We start from the raw sequence: 18,180 nt of genomic DNA, 5'->3' as shown, positions 1-18,180 counted from the left end.
AAGATTCCTTGATTCTATCAAAAACTGAAGTTCCACACTTCAACATGGATGCTGGTATGATGGTTTGTTTTCACTGGCAAGCTGTTTACGGTCACGTGACCAGGAGGTGACGTAGGTCTGCGCCGACCTACGGGGAGATGGGGATCATTTAGTCCTACAATCACTGGCAAAAGTCAAAGCTGACGGTGTCTGGGCGGAGGTCTGCTACTGAATGTTTACATCTCACACCTGAAGGCGGTCAGGCGGTAGCGTTAAGGCTCGTCCCGAAGGACCCAACAGGAGGGGTTAATATTTGCCCCATTCCAGTTAATTGTACTCAGTTACTCATGTTTTACAAAATCTTCATTTCTTTTTAGGCAACAAGTTTAGTTTTTTTTCAGACATCCTTTCAGAGGATGTTGCTGAAGACGTGGCCACTAGAGGGCAGTAGAGGCCGATGTAATCACATCAACGTGGCAGAAAAAGTAAGAAACAGCCAAACGATGAACTTACTTTTAAATGAACGAGCAGCTGCCTGATTAGCAGCTGTGAGGAGTTTTAAAAGAATGAGCTTATTTTGGCTGGAAATGTAAGACGTAACAGCAGCACTTCAAGGCTCCACATGGTCCTGTTAGAAAAATCCAGTAAGGCAAAGAGGCCATTCAACATGACTGCGTGCTTTATTGATATACAGTAAAGCATTTTATATTACAGTAGTAAGGCAAACATCTGGTGGAATCTGATATGTCGTGAAGTACAGACGTGTTATTTCAAAAATGATGTTAGAATGATAAACAAATGTTAGAAATCCAAAGTTAAAGAAATCAAACCAGCTTCTAGATCTGGACTGAAAAGAATCTAAATCCAGAAACAGACCCATCTTCATGGAAAATGAATAAAAATATTTGTCGTTTAATCACACATGCGATTATTGGAGCATCTCACACAGAAAAAAGACTTTTAACCAAAGACGCTTCCCCACACATGAAAACAGACGAGCATGTTCCAGGTTACACAGCAGGGCACCGACCTGACCCACGCTTCGCTCTCATTTCAAGTCCTGACAGTTTCCAACGTTTCGCCTCAGCGAAGACACGACGGGTGTGAGCCAATCAGCCAGCAGGTGTTAACCATCTATGGAGCCGATATCAGTGGAGAAAACCGCCTCATAACTACCAGAATTCTCATGAGGTAGAGCTCACCTCCTCAACCTAAAAAGCTAATATTTCCTAGTTGAAGCTGTTTCATCCCCATCTGAAAGCATCAGCCTCGCAACGCTGCGGCACTTAGACACTAACCAGCAACTCCTCCAGTACCGCTGGTAAACCCAGGTGTGAACTCAACAAGCCCCACAGAAGAGCATGGAAACAGCCTCCCAACACCACAAGACCCAGAACAAGTATCAGTGCAAGTTTTCCTGTTTGTCTGCCTGCTGCAGACCCGACGACGATCCCTTTGCTTCACCATAAATACCGACGCAGCCAAGCAACGACGATTCTCTGCAGAATTTAAATAAAAGTCCACAGAAAGTACCGGCAGGACAAACCAGGAGGGGCTGTTTCAGGCCTGCAGCGTAAAAGCTGATCTCGCTCCAGCCTGTCGCTGACGGAGGCGTGGAGACGCGCTGCAACCCGTCTGCTCCACCCTGCGGTGGACTTTTATTTCTACTTTCACTCTTTCATAGACTCCGACATGGACGGCGGGAACGGGCATAACGCTGGCAGGCGGCGGGTTTCAAACGGCTTTTCTTTACAAACTGGTAGAAATCGATCAAATGGTTTCCCTGTAAGGTCTGGACTTGTCTCGGTTCTGGGTGGACGGTCCGTTTGCACACAAAGAGGGAAACGTCTGGATGGACGGATGAATGAAAACATTAATCTGAGGTCTGCCCCCCAAAGAAAACAGGTTATTAGGCACCACTCACACATACACTCGGACACACAAAGACGACATCCTCTAAGAAAACTTCCTGGTGATTACAATCATTAGTAGGATACAAATGTCAGAAATGCGTCAGCTGTTTCCAGATTAAAAAGACGTAGCAAAGAAATGACACAGACTCGCTCGCATCTCCTCCTCGTTCAGACTCTTCGTTTTATACAATTGCATAGAAGTTTGAAAACCAGCCTGTTACCAAGGAAACGACTGCAGGACATTTTAAGAAACTACTCAAATCTAACTATCATATACTTGTTTTTGTTCTCGCTGCCGGAACGACGATTCTTCACAAAAATAGTCGTTATATTCTCTTTGTAAACTGTTTTCAATCCAGTTGTTTTGACTAGAAAAGCATGCGATATATATGTAGGAAGGGCGGGGTCAGAGGGGTGGGGGGCGTTGACGGTGCTCGTCGGTCATGGCGCTGACCAGCGACTCCACGGCGCGGCCCAGATCGTCCGCCATGTGGAACAAGCTGCTGATGCTGGGACCTGAGCAGGAAAGACAGAGGCAGGCAGGTTCAGAGAGGAGACACAGCAGGAGTACTGGCTGCAGGCTGACTGGCTGCAGGCTGACTGGCTGCTGGCTGACTGGCTGCATGCTGACTGGCTGCATGCTGACTGGCTGCCGGCTGACTGGCTGCATGCTGACTGGCTGACTGGCTGCATGCTGACTGGCTGCATGCTGACTGGCTGACTGGCTGCAGGCTGACTGGCTGCTGGCTGACTGGCTGCATGCTGACTGGCTGCAGGCTGACTGGCTGCCGGCTGACTGGCTGCATGCTGACTGGCTGACTGGCTGCATGCTGACTGGCTGCATGCTGACTGGCTGCATGCTGACTGGCTGACTGGCTGCAGGCTGACTGGCTGCTGGCTGACTGGCTGCATGCTGACTGGCTGCATGCTGATTGGCTGACTGGCTGCAGGCTGACTGGCTGCTGGCTGACTGGCTGCATGCTGACTGGCTGCATGCTGACTGGCTGACTGGCTGCAGGCTGACTGGCTGCCGGCTGACTGGCTGCATGCTGACTGGCTGACTGGCTGACTGGCTGCATGCTGACTGGCTGCATGCTGACTGGCTGCATGCTGACTGGCTGACTGGCTGCTGGCTGACTGGCTGCATGCTGACTGGCTGCTGGCTGACTGGCTGCTGGCTGACTGGCTGCATGCTGACTGGCTGCTGGCTAACTGGCTGACTGGCTGCATGCTGACTGGCTGACTGGCTGCTGGCTGACTGGCTGCATGCTGACTGGCTGCTGGCTGACTGGCTGCAGGCTGACTGGCTGACTGGCTGCATGCTGACTGGCTGCTGGCTGACTGGCTGCAGGCTGACTGGCTGACTGGCTGCTGGCTGATTGGCTGCATGCTGACTGGCTGACTGGCTGCAGGCTGACTGGCTGCTGGCTGACTGGCTGCAGGCTGACTGGCTGCTGGCTGATTGGCTGCATGCTGACTGGCTGACTGGCTGCAGGCTGACTGGCTGCATGCTGACTGGCTGCAGGCTGACCGGCTGACTGGCTGCTGGCTGACTGGCTGCATGCTGACTGGCTGACTGGCTGCATGCTGACTGGCTGCAGGCTGACTGGCTGCAGGCTGACTGGCTGACTGGCTGCAGGCTGATCGGCTGCAGGCTGACTGGCTGCAGGCTGACCGGCTGCAGGCTGACTGGCTGCAGACTGCAGGTTGACTGGCTGCAGGCTGACTGGCTGCAGGCTGACCGGCTGCAGGCTGACTGGCTGCAGGCTGACCGGCTGCAGGCTGACTGGCTGCAGACTGCAGGTTGACTGGCTGCAGGCTGACTGGCTGCAGGCTGACCGGCTGACTGGTTGCAGGCTGACTGGCTGCAGGTTGACTGGCTGCAGGCTGACTGGCTGACTGGTTTCTACAGCATCTAAACGGGAGGTAGAACCTGCCATGGTCAGACCCCCCTCTCAGCTTCAAACTTCCCTTTCTGATAAATCTAATCAGACTAAGCTTGGCTGGGTCTGGCTGGGTTTCGTGAAGTGGTAGTAATCCTGTTGTACAGCAATTCAATTAGAACTGAAGCAGAAAAACTGCAACTTGTACCCTATTTTTTTTTTTCAAATGAAGTAGAAGAAAAGGTTCTGGAGACTTAAGAAATCAGCCTGTAATTTGGATTTCTGAAACAAACTGTTCAGGTTTTAGTACGTAAGTCATTCCACCGTTAGGAGACGGTGCTCTCAGCCCGAACAGAAAACTGGCCAGAACTGTGGCTCTGATGGGAAAGTTCGCCCTCCTGCCCTGTTAAAAACGTTACGCCGGGTCTGGTAACCACAAGACATGTAGTCTGAACGTTAAACTACAGTATTAAAGATAAAGTTTGTTTATATCAACATTTAATAAATCACGACTAAAAATTCACCCTTTAGATTCCAGTGTTGATCATGTCATACAAGTAGCTTCTTGAAAAATACCTAATTTAACTTTGATTCCCACCACCAGCTAAGCCAGGAGAGCAGGAGGCGTCAGAGTAAAGAAAAAGTTTCACTGTGACTTTAACTACCAGATTTGTACCTTAGACTTCCGTTATAACCCCGCCTTGTGCCACGACTGCAAAGACATTGAAAATATTTGATTTGCAGCCCAGTTATCTGATGATATTACAAACTGTACAAATATGCCTACGAGCCATGAACCGTCCATAAGGAAACACCGGGCCTGTAATCCTAAAGTTTGACAGAAAAAAACATGTGGAACCCATAATAAACACATAAACCAACACGATTTTAATGAAAATATAAAATTCGATGCCTTACTGTCAAAATAAATAAATAAAATGATTAAAATCCTGATTTTATCCTGCCATGGCCAAGGAATGAAAAATACTGGTTTTATGGTTCTTTGAGTCCATAAAAAGCAGTTTTTTCCATAACACAGAAACATACCTGGAAAATACTTTTTCATCTAAACCCTTCTCAGTAAAAGAGGCTGTCGCTTGCTACACATCAGAACCATTTTAGTTAAAAAAAAAAAGTTTTAACTGGATTTCAGCTACGAATTACACAAAAGGTGCCATTTCCTTGTAAAAGTTAACCAAAGAGGCCGGTGGGGGAGGGGCTAAAAGGGACCAACATTGTGACTGATTTTATTTTTTTATCAACTTTGACGGGTTTCCTGTTGAGAAACAAGACATTAGAAGCAAAGTCGTCTTTTAACTTTAATTTAAAACAAGGATAAAAAAATGTGGTTATAATGGAAGTCTATGGTGCAAGTCTCGTAGTTAAGAGCCCCAACGTGACAAAAATGTCTCCCACGGTCAAAATACAGCGGAAGTGGATGTAACTCAACAATTTCAAAACTCACTGAAAAACACACTCCCTTCCCAAATTTCATGAGTAGAGCACAACCACAGCCAAAACGATCTCAATAAATGCACCTCATAACTACTGAGGGTTAAATTAAAGGAAACAAGAAGGCCTGTTTCTGTGGTGGTACATGCTAAACCACCACCAACCCTGCAGAGGACGGACAGAATAAGGAAATGAGAAGGTGGAAGGAGGGAACACTGAGCCACTAACCTCTCATTGATGTCCCCTTCTCCCTCCTGGCTCATGGAAAAAGGAAGTAAAGAAGAAAACGGGAAGAAAAAGAAGGTAAAAATCAGCCTTGTGTTGATCACAGACAGCAGGATGCCTAACGGGTCCTACGCTTCACAGCTACAAGACCTGGGGCATGATATTTAGAGAAAACTAGTCATAGATTCAAAAATCCTAATAAAAGCAGAAGATGATGTCTGAGGACTAATCAGTAAACAGTTTAATCAAATATTGGAGGGTAGTGGAGGTGGCTACTGCCTGATCTGAGACCAGAGGCGTTTCATACCCTGGCTGTGTGGAAAAGTGTTGTTGAGCTGCTCCATCACTTCCTCCAGCCCTGAAGTGTCCTGGGAAGGACTGGACAGCTCATCGTCACCTGACAACAGAAAGAGCTGTGAACGAGCTGCGCTGCGAACCGAAGGGCGAACGTGAAGCGCTCTCTTACCCATGGTGTCCGTGGTCTGGCTGGCAGCCACACGGAGAAGAGGTAGGGAGGAGTCGGAGCGCTGCGACGAGGTGGAGGGGGAGGACAGCGCTGTGCCGTTCACCTTGGAGTCCGTCTGCCACACAAACCAGGCAGCATTACTGGAGAGTTAAAACTAAAGAAAACTTTATGTAACACTGAACTCTATCACACCAGGTGCTGAGCTAAGCTGTCCCGCTGTGGGAAGTCACCCAAAACCGCCCACGTTCACCCCAAAAGCAGACTGCAAGAGTCTTCAAAAGCCTAAAAGATGTCAGGACTGGCCTGTTGACGTGAAACCTACAAAGATATTAGTTACTCTGTTCTACTCCGACCCTGCTTCAGCCAGTCAGAGCTCAGGTACGAGGTGGTAAATTCCACACCTTTCCTCACATTTATCCACACAGAAATGTGTGGATAAACGGGGTCCTGGACTTCTAAACCAGAACAGAGAGGATGTATGGTGGAATCCAGGAAAACAAGCTCATCCCAGCTGTGAAGCAAGGAGGTGGAAGGTTCAGGGTTTGGTGACCATCCCAGAATCCACCGTTGTGTCTCCCATGTATCAAATACGTTAGTAGAACTGCAGCCTGAGAATGAGCCAGAACATACCAGTAAACCCACCAATGACAGGCTGGAATCTAAGACATGGAAGGTCCTGGAGTCAAAGACCAGATCTGAGTCCAGCTGAGATGCTGTGGGGGTGACGTGGAACTGGCAGCCTCAAACATCTGAAGCAACCTGGTTATTTCAGCCAAATGAGGGGGAACACTGGCTATCAGGGTTTGGTGAGTAAATCATGTTGTTAAACTCCCAGCCTGTGCGGGCCAGCTGCACCGTGCATGTGCACGCTGCTTAGCTGTGGCTCACTCGGCTGGATTGTAAACCTGGTGGATGATCCAGTCCTGTGGGTGATGGTGGGGTGTACCTGCTCCAGCAGCTGTCTCAGCCTGTGCAGCTGGGACTCCAGCTGTTTGTTGTGATCTTCCAGTATCTGCATGCGAGCCTCCAAACGGCCTTTGTGTTGCCGCAGCAGCTTGGCCTCCGCAATGAGCTCGGCGTCTCGTGCGCTCTGCGGCGACATCGGAAGCATCTCGGGGGGCGAAGGCAAAGGGGACAAACCCTTTCTGTCGTGGGCCTTCTTCAGCCGGTCGTACTCGGCCTGCAGCTTCCTGCAGAGAAAACCAGCCAGAAACCGAGCAGGTGGTAAATGTCTGACTGCTTCACAGAGAAGCTTCAATGGTCCAAGAGAAGCAGGTGATGATGTGGACTCAATCCACAGCTTTCAACGTTCAGATAATCAGAAAGCCAGAATGAAAACTAAAAACTGTTAGAAACTGTAGAAAACTGTGTTCTCACCTTTCTGATTATGTTATGTAAAATAGAAAACATACAACTTCAATTCCAAACATGATCCTACAAGAAAACAACAAACCTGCAACATCATTTCAACAACGTCAGGACAGAATGTAGCTCATGTTGAATCTGATGCAGCAACACGTCTGGAAAAGTACCTGGTACAAACCAGAAAGACCTGGAGGAGCATTGGACAACTAACCAGGTTACCTGGCAACAGGTCAGTAACATGACTGGTATAAAAGGAGCATTTCAGAGAGGCAGAGTCTCTCACATGGAAAGATGGACAGAGCTTCACCAATAACCAATAATAGAACCAGAAGGAATCTATGTGTGCAGGGGACAAGGCTGGATGCTGGTGATGTTCTGCATTAAAAGCAGACATGATTCTCTACTGGAAACCACTGCATGGACTCAGGAAGACTTCCAGAAACCACTGTCTGTGGACACAGTTCACCCTGAAACCCACAAATGCAGGTTAAAGCTCCATCATGCAGAGAAGAAGCCAGATGTGAACAGGATCCAGAACCAGCTTCTTCCGTCTTCTCTGGACCAAAGCTCATTTAAAATGGTCTGAGGCAAAGTGGAAACCTGGATGAAGATGTGAACTAGTTTGTGGAAAGCATGGACGGCGTGTCCTGCAGACTAAAGAGGAGAGGGAGCATCCAGCTTGTTATCAGTGGACAGGTGAAAAGCTGCATCTCTGATGGGATGGGGCTGCATTAGTGTCTATGGCGTGGGCAGCTTCCACATCTGTGAAGCTCCATCAATGCTGAAAAGTACATGGAGGTAAGGGGGATGCTACAAATGCTGAACATCATCCTGGAGCTACTTTTTCCAGACGTGCTGCTGCATCAGATTCACCATCAGCTCATATTTCGATCGCTGGGACATTTGGAAATCATTGTGTTCTGGTTTCATTTACTTTTTAGACTTTGTGGAGGCTGCAGGTTCAGCTGTTTTGTGTTATTTTTCCTCTTGTTTTCCTCTTTTCTGGTTCAGCTAAATCGATAAACAATTAACCTGAAAGTGCTGAATGTCGTAATAATCAGTGAAGTTACAGCCTCCATGTTTAACTCGTTTCAGATTTTTCCTGGTCTGTGACATGCTGACCGAGGTCAGGGTCTAGTCACTGACCTGTTCTCCTGCTCCAGGTCATTGAGGACCCTCTCCAGCTCGCCCTTCTCCTCTGTTTCCATGGAGATGAGGATCTGGGCGGGGCTGCGGGGCTGACTGAGAGGAGAGCCTTGGTTCAGGGACTGGCAGTAGTGCTGGATCAGCATGTGCTCGTCATCACTGCAGACACACATCAGACACACACATTATCCTCCCGTCACACAGAGGAAAACAGAGAAGAAGAAAAGCAGGAAGCGAGTGAAGGGGGAGGAGGAACGTGGATGGATGGTCACAATGATGCCAGAGAGAAGACGTGAGGTCTGAGTGGAGAACTGGAGTCTTGAGAAATAAACTCTGTAACTCGTCTAACTTCCAACATTAGCAGCTGCTCATCAACCATCCTCCCCTCAACCCGGACAAATATCCGTCCGACTGGAGAAACGTAACACCGTCATGGCTAACACCGCCACGGCTGCTCAAACCAACGCTAACCACGCTCAGACCTTAGTCCCCCTGCAGGAATGATGTTCTGTTTAAACACCTCGGAGCATCTCGGCCAACACTGCCCAGGTCAAAGACTCTTCCTGGAAAAGCCGCCAGCAGAGGGGAGGGACTTCCTCTGATTGGTGGATCGTACTTGCAGCGTTCCAGGCTGTTGGGGCGTGTTGACCGAGGCCGGCATCCATCCGACAGGCGCAGAGCTGAATTCAGGAAAAGTTAAAGAAAGTATAGAAGAAGAAAGAAGCTGAAGCCCCGAGGTGGATCAAAGCAAATCTTCCAGAACGTAGCGGTGAAAACGCAAACCCTGCAGGCTAGCAGGTTTAACCGGAAGACCGAAGCAGACCTGCAGAGAAGCTTGAAGATGCTTCGATTTCACATCTCCACCAGCATCGTCTGCCTTTCTTAGCTGAGGAAAACGGCCTCTCAACTCCTGCCTCCTGGTTTTAGTGAGTTAATGCTACAATCCTTCATGCTAGCAGCTAACCTGCCGCCAATGTTAAACCCAGGGCCCTGAATTATCTCTGATCCGCCTCCATGAGAACAATATTCTATGTTCGGTGATGTTTTGAAGGAGATTTGATTTACTTCTTGTTTTAGGGGCTTTGCTGCAGGGGCGGGGGCCATGCCGGGTCCCAGGCACCCGTCTGTAAAAGCAGCCGGACGGACAAAGACCCTCGTCCTACCGCTGAGACAAACACCAAACACCGAGCAGGTGACGTTTAGGCTAGTAGCAAAAACCATCTGGCCTTGATTCCCAAACAGCCGTTTCCAGACCTGAAATCTAAAATATTCTCCCACGTGGTTCCTGAACGGAGCTTCAAACACAGCTGACGCCTCCGAGGGTCCAACTCCACGCTAAAAGAATAAATAAGCTGCTGAAGCACAATTTCAGCCGGTCAACGCTCCAGTTAAGAAGGCAGAATGTTGTTCTTGTAACACAGTGTGTGACGAGTTTAATGAATGAATGAATAAATAAATAAATAAATGGATGAATAAACGTGGATTTATTTGTAAATTTTGCTTTCTTTGTTACAACGCGTCCCTGAGGTAGAACATGGCTTATAAAATCTGATGATTGTCGTTATGATTGTATTTGATATAAAACTATTAAATTAATGACTGAAAGGCTAAATGAATGAATAAAAACAATAAATAAATAAACGACCCAGTTTTCTTACACTGGTTATCTGAATCGTTACTAAAGTCCTTCCAACACAACCCTCCTCCTCACGTCTGTAAATTATTTTTCTTTAATATGTAAAAAATATTAAACACCCCAAAAATATTTTTACAAGAAAAGAAATCAGAAACTGTCACTATGATCTGAATGTAGATTTTAGCTGAATTTACTGCAGTCATGCTGCTGCTTTAGTGGTGAACGTTCATGCCAACATGTTTGGCTTTACGAGTAATTCAGAGGTGGGAAAAACCGGATGGACCTCAAACACCACGCTGGCCAGCAGGGGGTGCTGTAACTCCTGCAGGTAAAAGGGCTCTGACTTTTTCCTGCAGTTGAGCCTTAATTTTAATGAAAGCCTGATGAGAAAACATTAGATTTTCTTCTGAATCAGAGCCAGACCACAACCTGTAGAGATCTTTGCAAATGAATTCAAGAGAACAAATGAAGTCACTTCACCAAAATTCAGCCCTACAACCTGAAAATGAGCGCAGGTGCAGCCGCTGGCAGGACGTCCGGCCACGTAATTCTAATCCTTTCTACAGTAGCATTAAGCTACAGTGAGTTAATATAGAAAAGAAATATGTGCAGCTGATTTGGTTCGGACGAGACGACATGTCTCTCAGTAGCTTCTACTGCAAAAACAAAGACTTTTACTGAAATAAAGTCCAAAAATACGTTGAAAGTTTGCTAGTTTTAGTGAATGAATGGAGCAGGTGGGAGATGAAGGACAGAGGCTTCGGGTCAGAGGGAAAACAAACAGGAATCGTTCTCACATGCTCTCATTTGGGGAGATACTTTCATTCAGATAAGAGCCATTACGATTCTCCATTTCTGCCAACCTGCGAAGGGGGAAGAAACACAACACAAAAAAAAAGAAAAACAGTCAGTCCGAAAACCAACAGAGAAGCAGGCAGCAGACGAGGGAACATCAGCCTCATTCCAGAAGAACCTGCCTTTAGCAGGGCTGTAACCGCACTATGAGCTATTTATAATTAGCATTAACCTCCACGTTGGATCAATTTATTCTTATTTAATTAATTCCATGGATGTATTAAATCGTACTGACGTATCCCGGTCAGACGTTTGGTTTTCCAGAACTTTGTTAACGTTTGACTGCAGCCACTAGTTAAGCCTCCTCGTCTCCAGCTATGTTATCAATGATGTTTTTTTTATTTTTACAACCCACGTAGGATGGAGACATATCGAATAAACAATGTCGTATGTTCAGTCAGAGGTTTCTTCATCTCTGTAGCAACGGTACAGCAGGTCATCCTCGCTAATTGTTTTATACAATGACTGCATATAATCACGGATAACTTCTTTATTTTATAGTGGATCAGTCTGAATTCCCTCCAACGATTGATAAATTATCCATAATTTTATATAATCCTACAGTCATCCACCAAAACTCGAGCAAAGAGGATAATCGGTGGGAACAGAGACCGAAGATAACCCTGAAGGACCCGAAAAGCAGAGACTGGTGTTTCTAGAGGATTTACAGAAGCGTGATTTACTGAAACAACACACCAAGTTCATCTGATGGCCACAAACATCTGAGAGAAGGTTCTCTAATCAGAGGAAACCAAAACTGAACCTTTGGACAGTTTCAGTCTCATTTGATCTGTGGCCATTAAGGAAAATGTCCCCCAACACCTCTCATCACCCCAAGAACCCCATCTCATAGCGAAGCATGGCGGTGGCAGCATCATGGATGGTGCTGAAGACAGGAAAACCTGTTTGAGTGTTCCAGAGATTTGAGACCGAGGTTCACCTTCAATGGTGGCAGCATTCGAGTCCTTTAAGGAGAACGATTAAGTAAACTGAAAACGCAGAGTTAAAACCCAGACCGCCGTCCAGCTAAGAGTGTGCTGCATGGCTAGTAGATCGCTGGACCGCAGCAGGACCCGTCCTGAAGGAGGAGGAGCAGTTTAACTAGGGGGAACATCCCAGTGGCCTAACAGAAGCTCACACAGTCACCCTAAAGGCCAATTTATGCTCCCATTACGTACGTAACCAGATCAGTCAAACATCGCTGCTCTCATGTTAGCATCGCTGGTAGCATCACTGTTAGCATCGCTGGTAGCATCGCTGGTAGCATCGCTGGTAGCATCGCTGTTAGCTTCGCTGTTAGCTTCGCTGGTAGCATCACTGTTAGCATCGCTGGTAGCATCGCTGGTAGCATCGCTGTTAGCTTCGCTGTTAGCATCGCTGGTAGCATCGCTGGTAGCTTCGCTGTTAGCATCGCTGGTAGCATCACTGTTAGTATCGCTGGTAGTATCGCTGGTAGCATCGCTGTTAGCTTCGCTGTTAGCATCGCTGGTAGCATCACTGTTAGCATCGCTGGTAGCATCGCTGGTAGCATCGCTGTTAGCTTCGCTGTTAGCATCGCTGGTAGCATCGCTGGTAGCTTCGCTGTTAGCATCGCTGGTAGCATCACTGTTAGTATCGCTGGTAGCATCGCTGGTAGCATCGCTGGTAGCATCGCTTGTAGCTTCGCTGTTAGCATTGCTGTTAGCATTGCTGTTAGCCGAAACCTCTAAACAAACATGGCGTCGGTGGAGCAGATCATGATGGTCATTCTCCAAAAGAGAAATGAAGGAGGCAGCGTCGTAGACAGCGGTTGTCTGTGTCATGGCAGCTTCTTCTTCTTCTGTTCCATTCACTGGTCACACATCAGCTACCCTGCTCCACACTGCCCCCGGGGTTTCTGGTGATACTCCTCCTTCAGGGAAAAACAAGGGCCCGAAAATGGACCAAATCTCACACATGAAAGGCAGAAGCTGGACGAAAGGACGGAGCCTTTCGTCCAGCGTAGAGCATAAATGGGACTGCGCTGCAAAAGGAGGCTGTATGGAGCAGTGGCTTTAACGGGGAGATTTTTCTTTTTTAATAGTTTATATAAAACTAATTGATTGATCATTTTTAAAATGATTAATTCTGTTATTTCACTTCACCAATTCTATTTCTGTAGATGGTTAATGTTATTTCTAAACTCCGGTCCTGGAGGGCCGGTATCCTGCAGGTTTTCATTGTTTCCCTGATCCAGCACACCTGACTGAAATTAATGGGTTATTGGGAAGAAGTTGACAAGAAGCTGTTGGATCCATGTGATTTTATTCAGGCGTGTTAGATCGGCCCTTGAGGAGTTTGACCCTGCTGTAAAGAATAAAAACTTTTAAAAGTCACGAGTGTTGAACACGACGAGGTTGAAATTGTGAAATTAAATTACTGGCTGATTAGAGCAACAACGGGCAGGACGTGAACAGCTTTTTTTTTCTCTACTCATTTTCAGGGTGCAGTGTTTTTCAGACGACCCTCATAATAAAATGTGTTGGTGTTCGAGACCCCCCCCCACACCACGTGATGAGGATGTGATGACCAACCAGGTCGGTGCAGCATCCTCTAAAGGTTTTTAACATGACACGTGTACTAACCTTGTTAGAAAATGAAGCAGATCATTTCAGAGATTCAGCTCTTCATTAATGGTTTTACAGCCCCGGTAAAAATCCCACATTCGTCAGATTAATGCAGGCTCTATGTTTTCTAAATTAAATATCTGGCAACCCCTGGAAATGATGTGTAACATGTTTCATATCTCAGCCGGTGTTAGTTTATTTTCTAAATTCAGTATTCAGAGTTCTAACAGATCTGGTGTCAGTGAGGGGAAAGCAGTTATTGTGGAGCAGGGCTGACTAACCGAGTCCATGCTGAGAGGACCCGGTGGACGTAGATATAGATAGCATGGTACCTGTTAGCGTAGTGCTCGATCCGAGTGTGTGTGTCATCATGTGAGAGCTGAGGGGACGATCCAGGCCTGGGAGAGAGAAGACATGAAATTCTGTTATCCACCCATGACTTGAAGAGACGCTCCAGATCGACCTCCATCCAGCTGTTGGTCGTTGTTCCTGACCAGCAACTTCCTGACAGTCTAGAAAATGAAGGTTTCAATCTCTGACGTGTTGAAGGGAAATATCGTTTTGTTGCTCAAAGCTATGATGATTATTTTAGATTATTTTCAGTTTAGAATAAATGAATTCAGTAATTCTACATGGTTCTACGTAGTAACTATTAGAAATAATACTACAAGCTGTGAAGACAATGAATGAAAGTTTGCCCCAGCATGAAAAGTGCTTTATAAATAAAGTTTGATTTGGTTTGAAGTGTAGTACACTCCCACAGCTGGTCGCCTACACAAACAGGGTTAAAAAGCAAGTAGATTGTCATCTTAAAGCCTCATTTCTGCTCCTGTCAATCAGTAAGTCAGAGCCCACACGTGTCCTTTGTGCATGCTGTGAGGCGTCACATCCACTAGAGGGCAGCGTTCACTTCTGACTTCCTGCGTCAGACAGCAGCAAACATGGTGGAGATCTCAGCACAGTAGACGCGGTGGCCTGGCAGCTTCTTCTTCCTTTTTGTGGTCGCATGTTAGCAGTACGGCTCAACACTGCCCCCTGCAGTCCCACTGCTTGTTGTAGTGGTGAGCGTATTTAATGAGGAGATTAACGTCTCTGCTAAGTGCTGGGAAATCAGACGGTAAATTCTTAGTTAATAAATAATATTAATTATTACTTGGGAGAAATTTCAGGTGGTTTTGCAACAATTAGAAAAAGTTGCTGTTAATCCTGGAAGGACTGATCTCTGCTCTACATCTGGCTGCTGAGGCTGGCGGCATTTATGAGGGTGGTCACGTGTGCAGGCTGGGTACTCACGCATGGTCCACGGGCCAGAAGTTTATCAGCGTGACAGGACTGTAAAACACAACAAAGACAAACATGAGAGAGGATGTCACAGGAAGCCACACCACAGCACAGCATGCTGGGAACTGTGGCGTGGAAAGAATCAAACATACAATCTATCAAATACAAGTTACAGAGTGCATGTGTGTGCAGAGGAACATCTAAAAGCCCTGCTGGTGATACGGGACTGGTTATCCAGCCCGGTCACGTCATTAACCAGGTTAACAGGACAGAACGAGTAACTTTCAACAGGCTGCTGGAAGACATCGAACCTTAATGGACAAGCACATCCACGTGATCCAGAGACAGGTCCAGGTCCAGGTCCAGGTCCAGGTCAGAAGCATCCAACATGAGGGCAATGATAAAGTTCTGTTTCCATGGGAACAACGTGATCTATCTATCTATCTATCCATCCATCCATCCATCCATCCATCCACCCACCCACCCATCCATCCATCCATCCATCCATCCATCCACCCATCCATCCATCATCCCTCCATCCATCCATCCATCCATCCGTCAATCAATCCATCCATCCATCCCTCCATCCATCCATCCGTCAATCATTCCATCCATCCATCTATCCATCATCCTTCCATCCATCCATCATCCCTCCATCCCTCCCTCCATCCATCCATCTCTCCATCCTAATGAAAGTCTACAGCAGGTGATGTAAATAAATTCTCCACCGAAAGAGTTTTGAGTCTCTGAATGAAGATGAGATGTGGAGGACAGACTGTGTGAAATCAAACTCATTTGCTTACATGGTGTGTGCGTGTGTGTAAAGGTGTGTGTGTGTGTGCGTGTGTGTGTGTGTGTGTGTGTGAGCCCCACGTTTCCATGTTGTCTCCCTCCAGGATGGTCTGGACAGGCAGGTATCCCATGCGTGGATGTTTGGCAAAGTATCGCTTGGTTCGGAACTTGTTCTTCAGCACCTTGGCAAAATCTCTGACATCCTCCCCTGAAGTAGTCTGTAGAGACGGACCAGAAAGACACTTTATTCAGGCACACCCCTCAATCTAGCCGGTCTGACCATCACCACACATCCAGTTAGTGGAGAGCACCCCTCCTGTAACTGGTTTGGAACAGATGAAGAAGCCAACAAGCGGTTTGTGTGTTAAACAACCACCACGAGGAACCAGACTTTCCTTGTTTGTCTGCAGTTATCAGCACACCTGCTCTGAGATGTCTGCACAAGTATTAACAAGCTCCTGTGGTTTCTTTTACGTCTACGGTAGAGAAGGAAAACTGAAACACCACAGCACATGTGAAGCACACAAGACAACGTCAGCTAAAGCCAGCAGGGGGCTGGGTTAGCTTAGCAACAACAAGAGAACAACATACACAGACGGCTGTAGCCTCGTAAGAAGACTGTGTCACAATGAGCCGAGTTCCCCTTTAGAATAATATCCATCCCCCAGACGAGGTAACTGGCTGGTTCTGGTTTTATCAGACCAGATTCCCCATGGCAGCGTTTACCTGCAGCCAGCATGCAAGCTGGTATCAGGTTGTAATAGCTGCACTTTTCCATTTACACAGAACAGATGGATGATGCAAACGTTCCGTACCGGAGTGCAGTACTCCACCATGGGGTACTGCATCTTGTGTCCCTTCGCAATGCGACCAGAGAAGAAGCAGCTTTGGCAAACGTCATAGTTGAAATGCTTCAGGCTCCGATATCTGGAGAGGGGGGGAGGGAGGGAGACAAGGAGGGAGAGGGAGAGGGAGAGGGAGGGAGACAAGGAGGGAGAGAGAGAGAGAGGGAGAGGGAGGGAGAGAGAGAGGGAGAGGGAGGGAGAGAGAGAGGGAGAGGGAGGGAGATGAGTACATTGACAAGTTTACAGAAAAACAGTAAAAAAAAATGAATAAAAACAGTAAAAATAAATAAAAGCAGTAAAAACGAATAAAGACAGTAAAAATGAAAATAGACGGGCCACCCACCAACAAAGCAAACACTCATATGACATCATTAGTTGTGTGTGAGCTGTTTTACTTGCTGCTTCAGGCAACAAATGAGTTCATGAACTTTCACAGCGAAAAGCGACCGATCGCATTAGCAAAGCTAATTTATCAGACAGGCTTAAAATGCCTGTTCATGTCCACGCTGCACCTCCACCCATAATCCTGATCTGCTTGATGTATTTACCCAGGAAGGTCCCAGTGGAGACCTCTTCCTCCAGGAAGTCCTGCTCAAGACGGCTGCATAAAACTAAATTTCAACATACTAAACCCAACATATTTATCACCAATGCTTTATCTGACCACAGCAACAGGTCATCTGGACTTTCTGGCCTTAAAAAACTCGTTTAACGTGGTCTCGTTTCACTAACTAAACTTAGCAGATTAAGTCAGTAAACAAGTATTTGTGGATGATTTCTTTGCTGCAACGAAGCTTCTTGGTAATAAATCTGTGTGTTTCTTTAGCTTTAAGGGGAGTATGTAGGATGTGCTCATAGAAAACATAAAAAACAGCAGCTGTGGTCACGGACGGCCAGTTGGTGTCTGATCCAAGCCAAGCATCCCTGATCTGGACAGATCTGTCCAGCGGGAAGAGGATGGAGTTTAGTTCAAGCTGGTGTTCCTCCAACCAAGTTGGAGCATTACCTGTTCATCTCTAATTGGTACAGGTGTAGCAACGTGCACTAGAACTGGACATGTGGAGAAAGCTCATGTTTAGCAGCGAATCTAGTTTCCGTCTCCAGCAGCTGATCATTGGACCAGTGTGGAGAACTTTATGCTGATTGTTGCACCGATGGGGTAACAGCTTCTAGTTTCCTTCACTGGAAAAACACGATGCAGAGATATTCTGCAACCAGCGGTTCTCCTTCCAGCCCTCTCCTCTCACTGCAGGTGTCCCCCAGGGCTCTGTCCTGGCTCCCCTTCTTTTTATAACCTACATCCTCCCCCTTCAGATCTATCTTCCGGAAACACAACCTTCAATTTCACCGCTATGCAGACGACACCTAGCTCTACATCTCTGGCAAACCAAACGTCTCCTTCTCACTTCGCTCTTTTTCCAACCGTTTTGACGACTTAAAATCTTGGTTCTCCTTCAATTTCCTCAAACTTAAATACAATAAAACCAAGTTCAGTCTCACCTTCAACTTTTTCCAAAACGAACAGTTTCTCATTTTCTATCGACAACTCTTCGGTTCCTCCTTCCCCTCAGGTAAAGCATCTAGGTGTCATTCTCCATAGCACCTTATCTTTCAAGCCCACATTAATAACGTTACTCAGTCTGCATATGTACATCTTTTACATTTACCGCCTTCGCCCCTCCCTCCCTGAACCTGAACTCTATGTGCTGGGATGACGATGCTGGTCCCTGCAGAGCAGTTTGACCAGGGACCACCTC

General features: G+C 46.9%; 1 protein-coding gene across 5 annotated transcripts in view; it reads right to left on the bottom strand.

Moving 5' to 3' along the window:
* Nucleotides 1-640: 640 nt before the first annotated feature.
* The window catches only part of dmd (dystrophin), a 267,266-nt gene continuing 249,726 nt past the window's right edge, over nucleotides 641-18,180 (bottom strand). For all 5 annotated transcript variants that reach the window (XM_041978350.1, XM_041978351.1, XM_041978352.1 and 2 more), the window contains 10 exons: nucleotides 16,394-16,505; nucleotides 15,660-15,796; nucleotides 14,799-14,837; nucleotides 13,838-13,903; nucleotides 10,863-10,928; nucleotides 8,430-8,588; nucleotides 6,865-7,108; nucleotides 5,919-6,033; nucleotides 5,760-5,849; nucleotides 641-2,408 (listed from right to left, as the gene is read on the bottom strand). In XM_041978350.1, coding sequence (XP_041834284.1) covers nucleotides 2,299-2,408; nucleotides 5,760-5,849; nucleotides 5,919-6,033; nucleotides 6,865-7,108; nucleotides 8,430-8,588; nucleotides 10,863-10,928; nucleotides 13,838-13,903; nucleotides 14,799-14,837; nucleotides 15,660-15,796; nucleotides 16,394-16,505 — 1,138 coding nt within the window. In that variant the 3' untranslated portion in view covers nucleotides 641-2,298. The remainder of the gene's footprint in view (nucleotides 2,409-5,759; nucleotides 5,850-5,918; nucleotides 6,034-6,864; nucleotides 7,109-8,429; nucleotides 8,589-10,862; nucleotides 10,929-13,837; nucleotides 13,904-14,798; nucleotides 14,838-15,659; nucleotides 15,797-16,393; nucleotides 16,506-18,180) is intronic.

Source organism: Melanotaenia boesemani, chromosome 24 (genome assembly GCF_017639745.1).
Source record: "Melanotaenia boesemani isolate fMelBoe1 chromosome 24, fMelBoe1.pri, whole genome shotgun sequence".
Taxonomy (NCBI): Eukaryota; Metazoa; Chordata; class Actinopteri; order Atheriniformes; family Melanotaeniidae; genus Melanotaenia; species Melanotaenia boesemani.
This window is presented reverse-complemented; position numbering and strand designations above follow the sequence as displayed.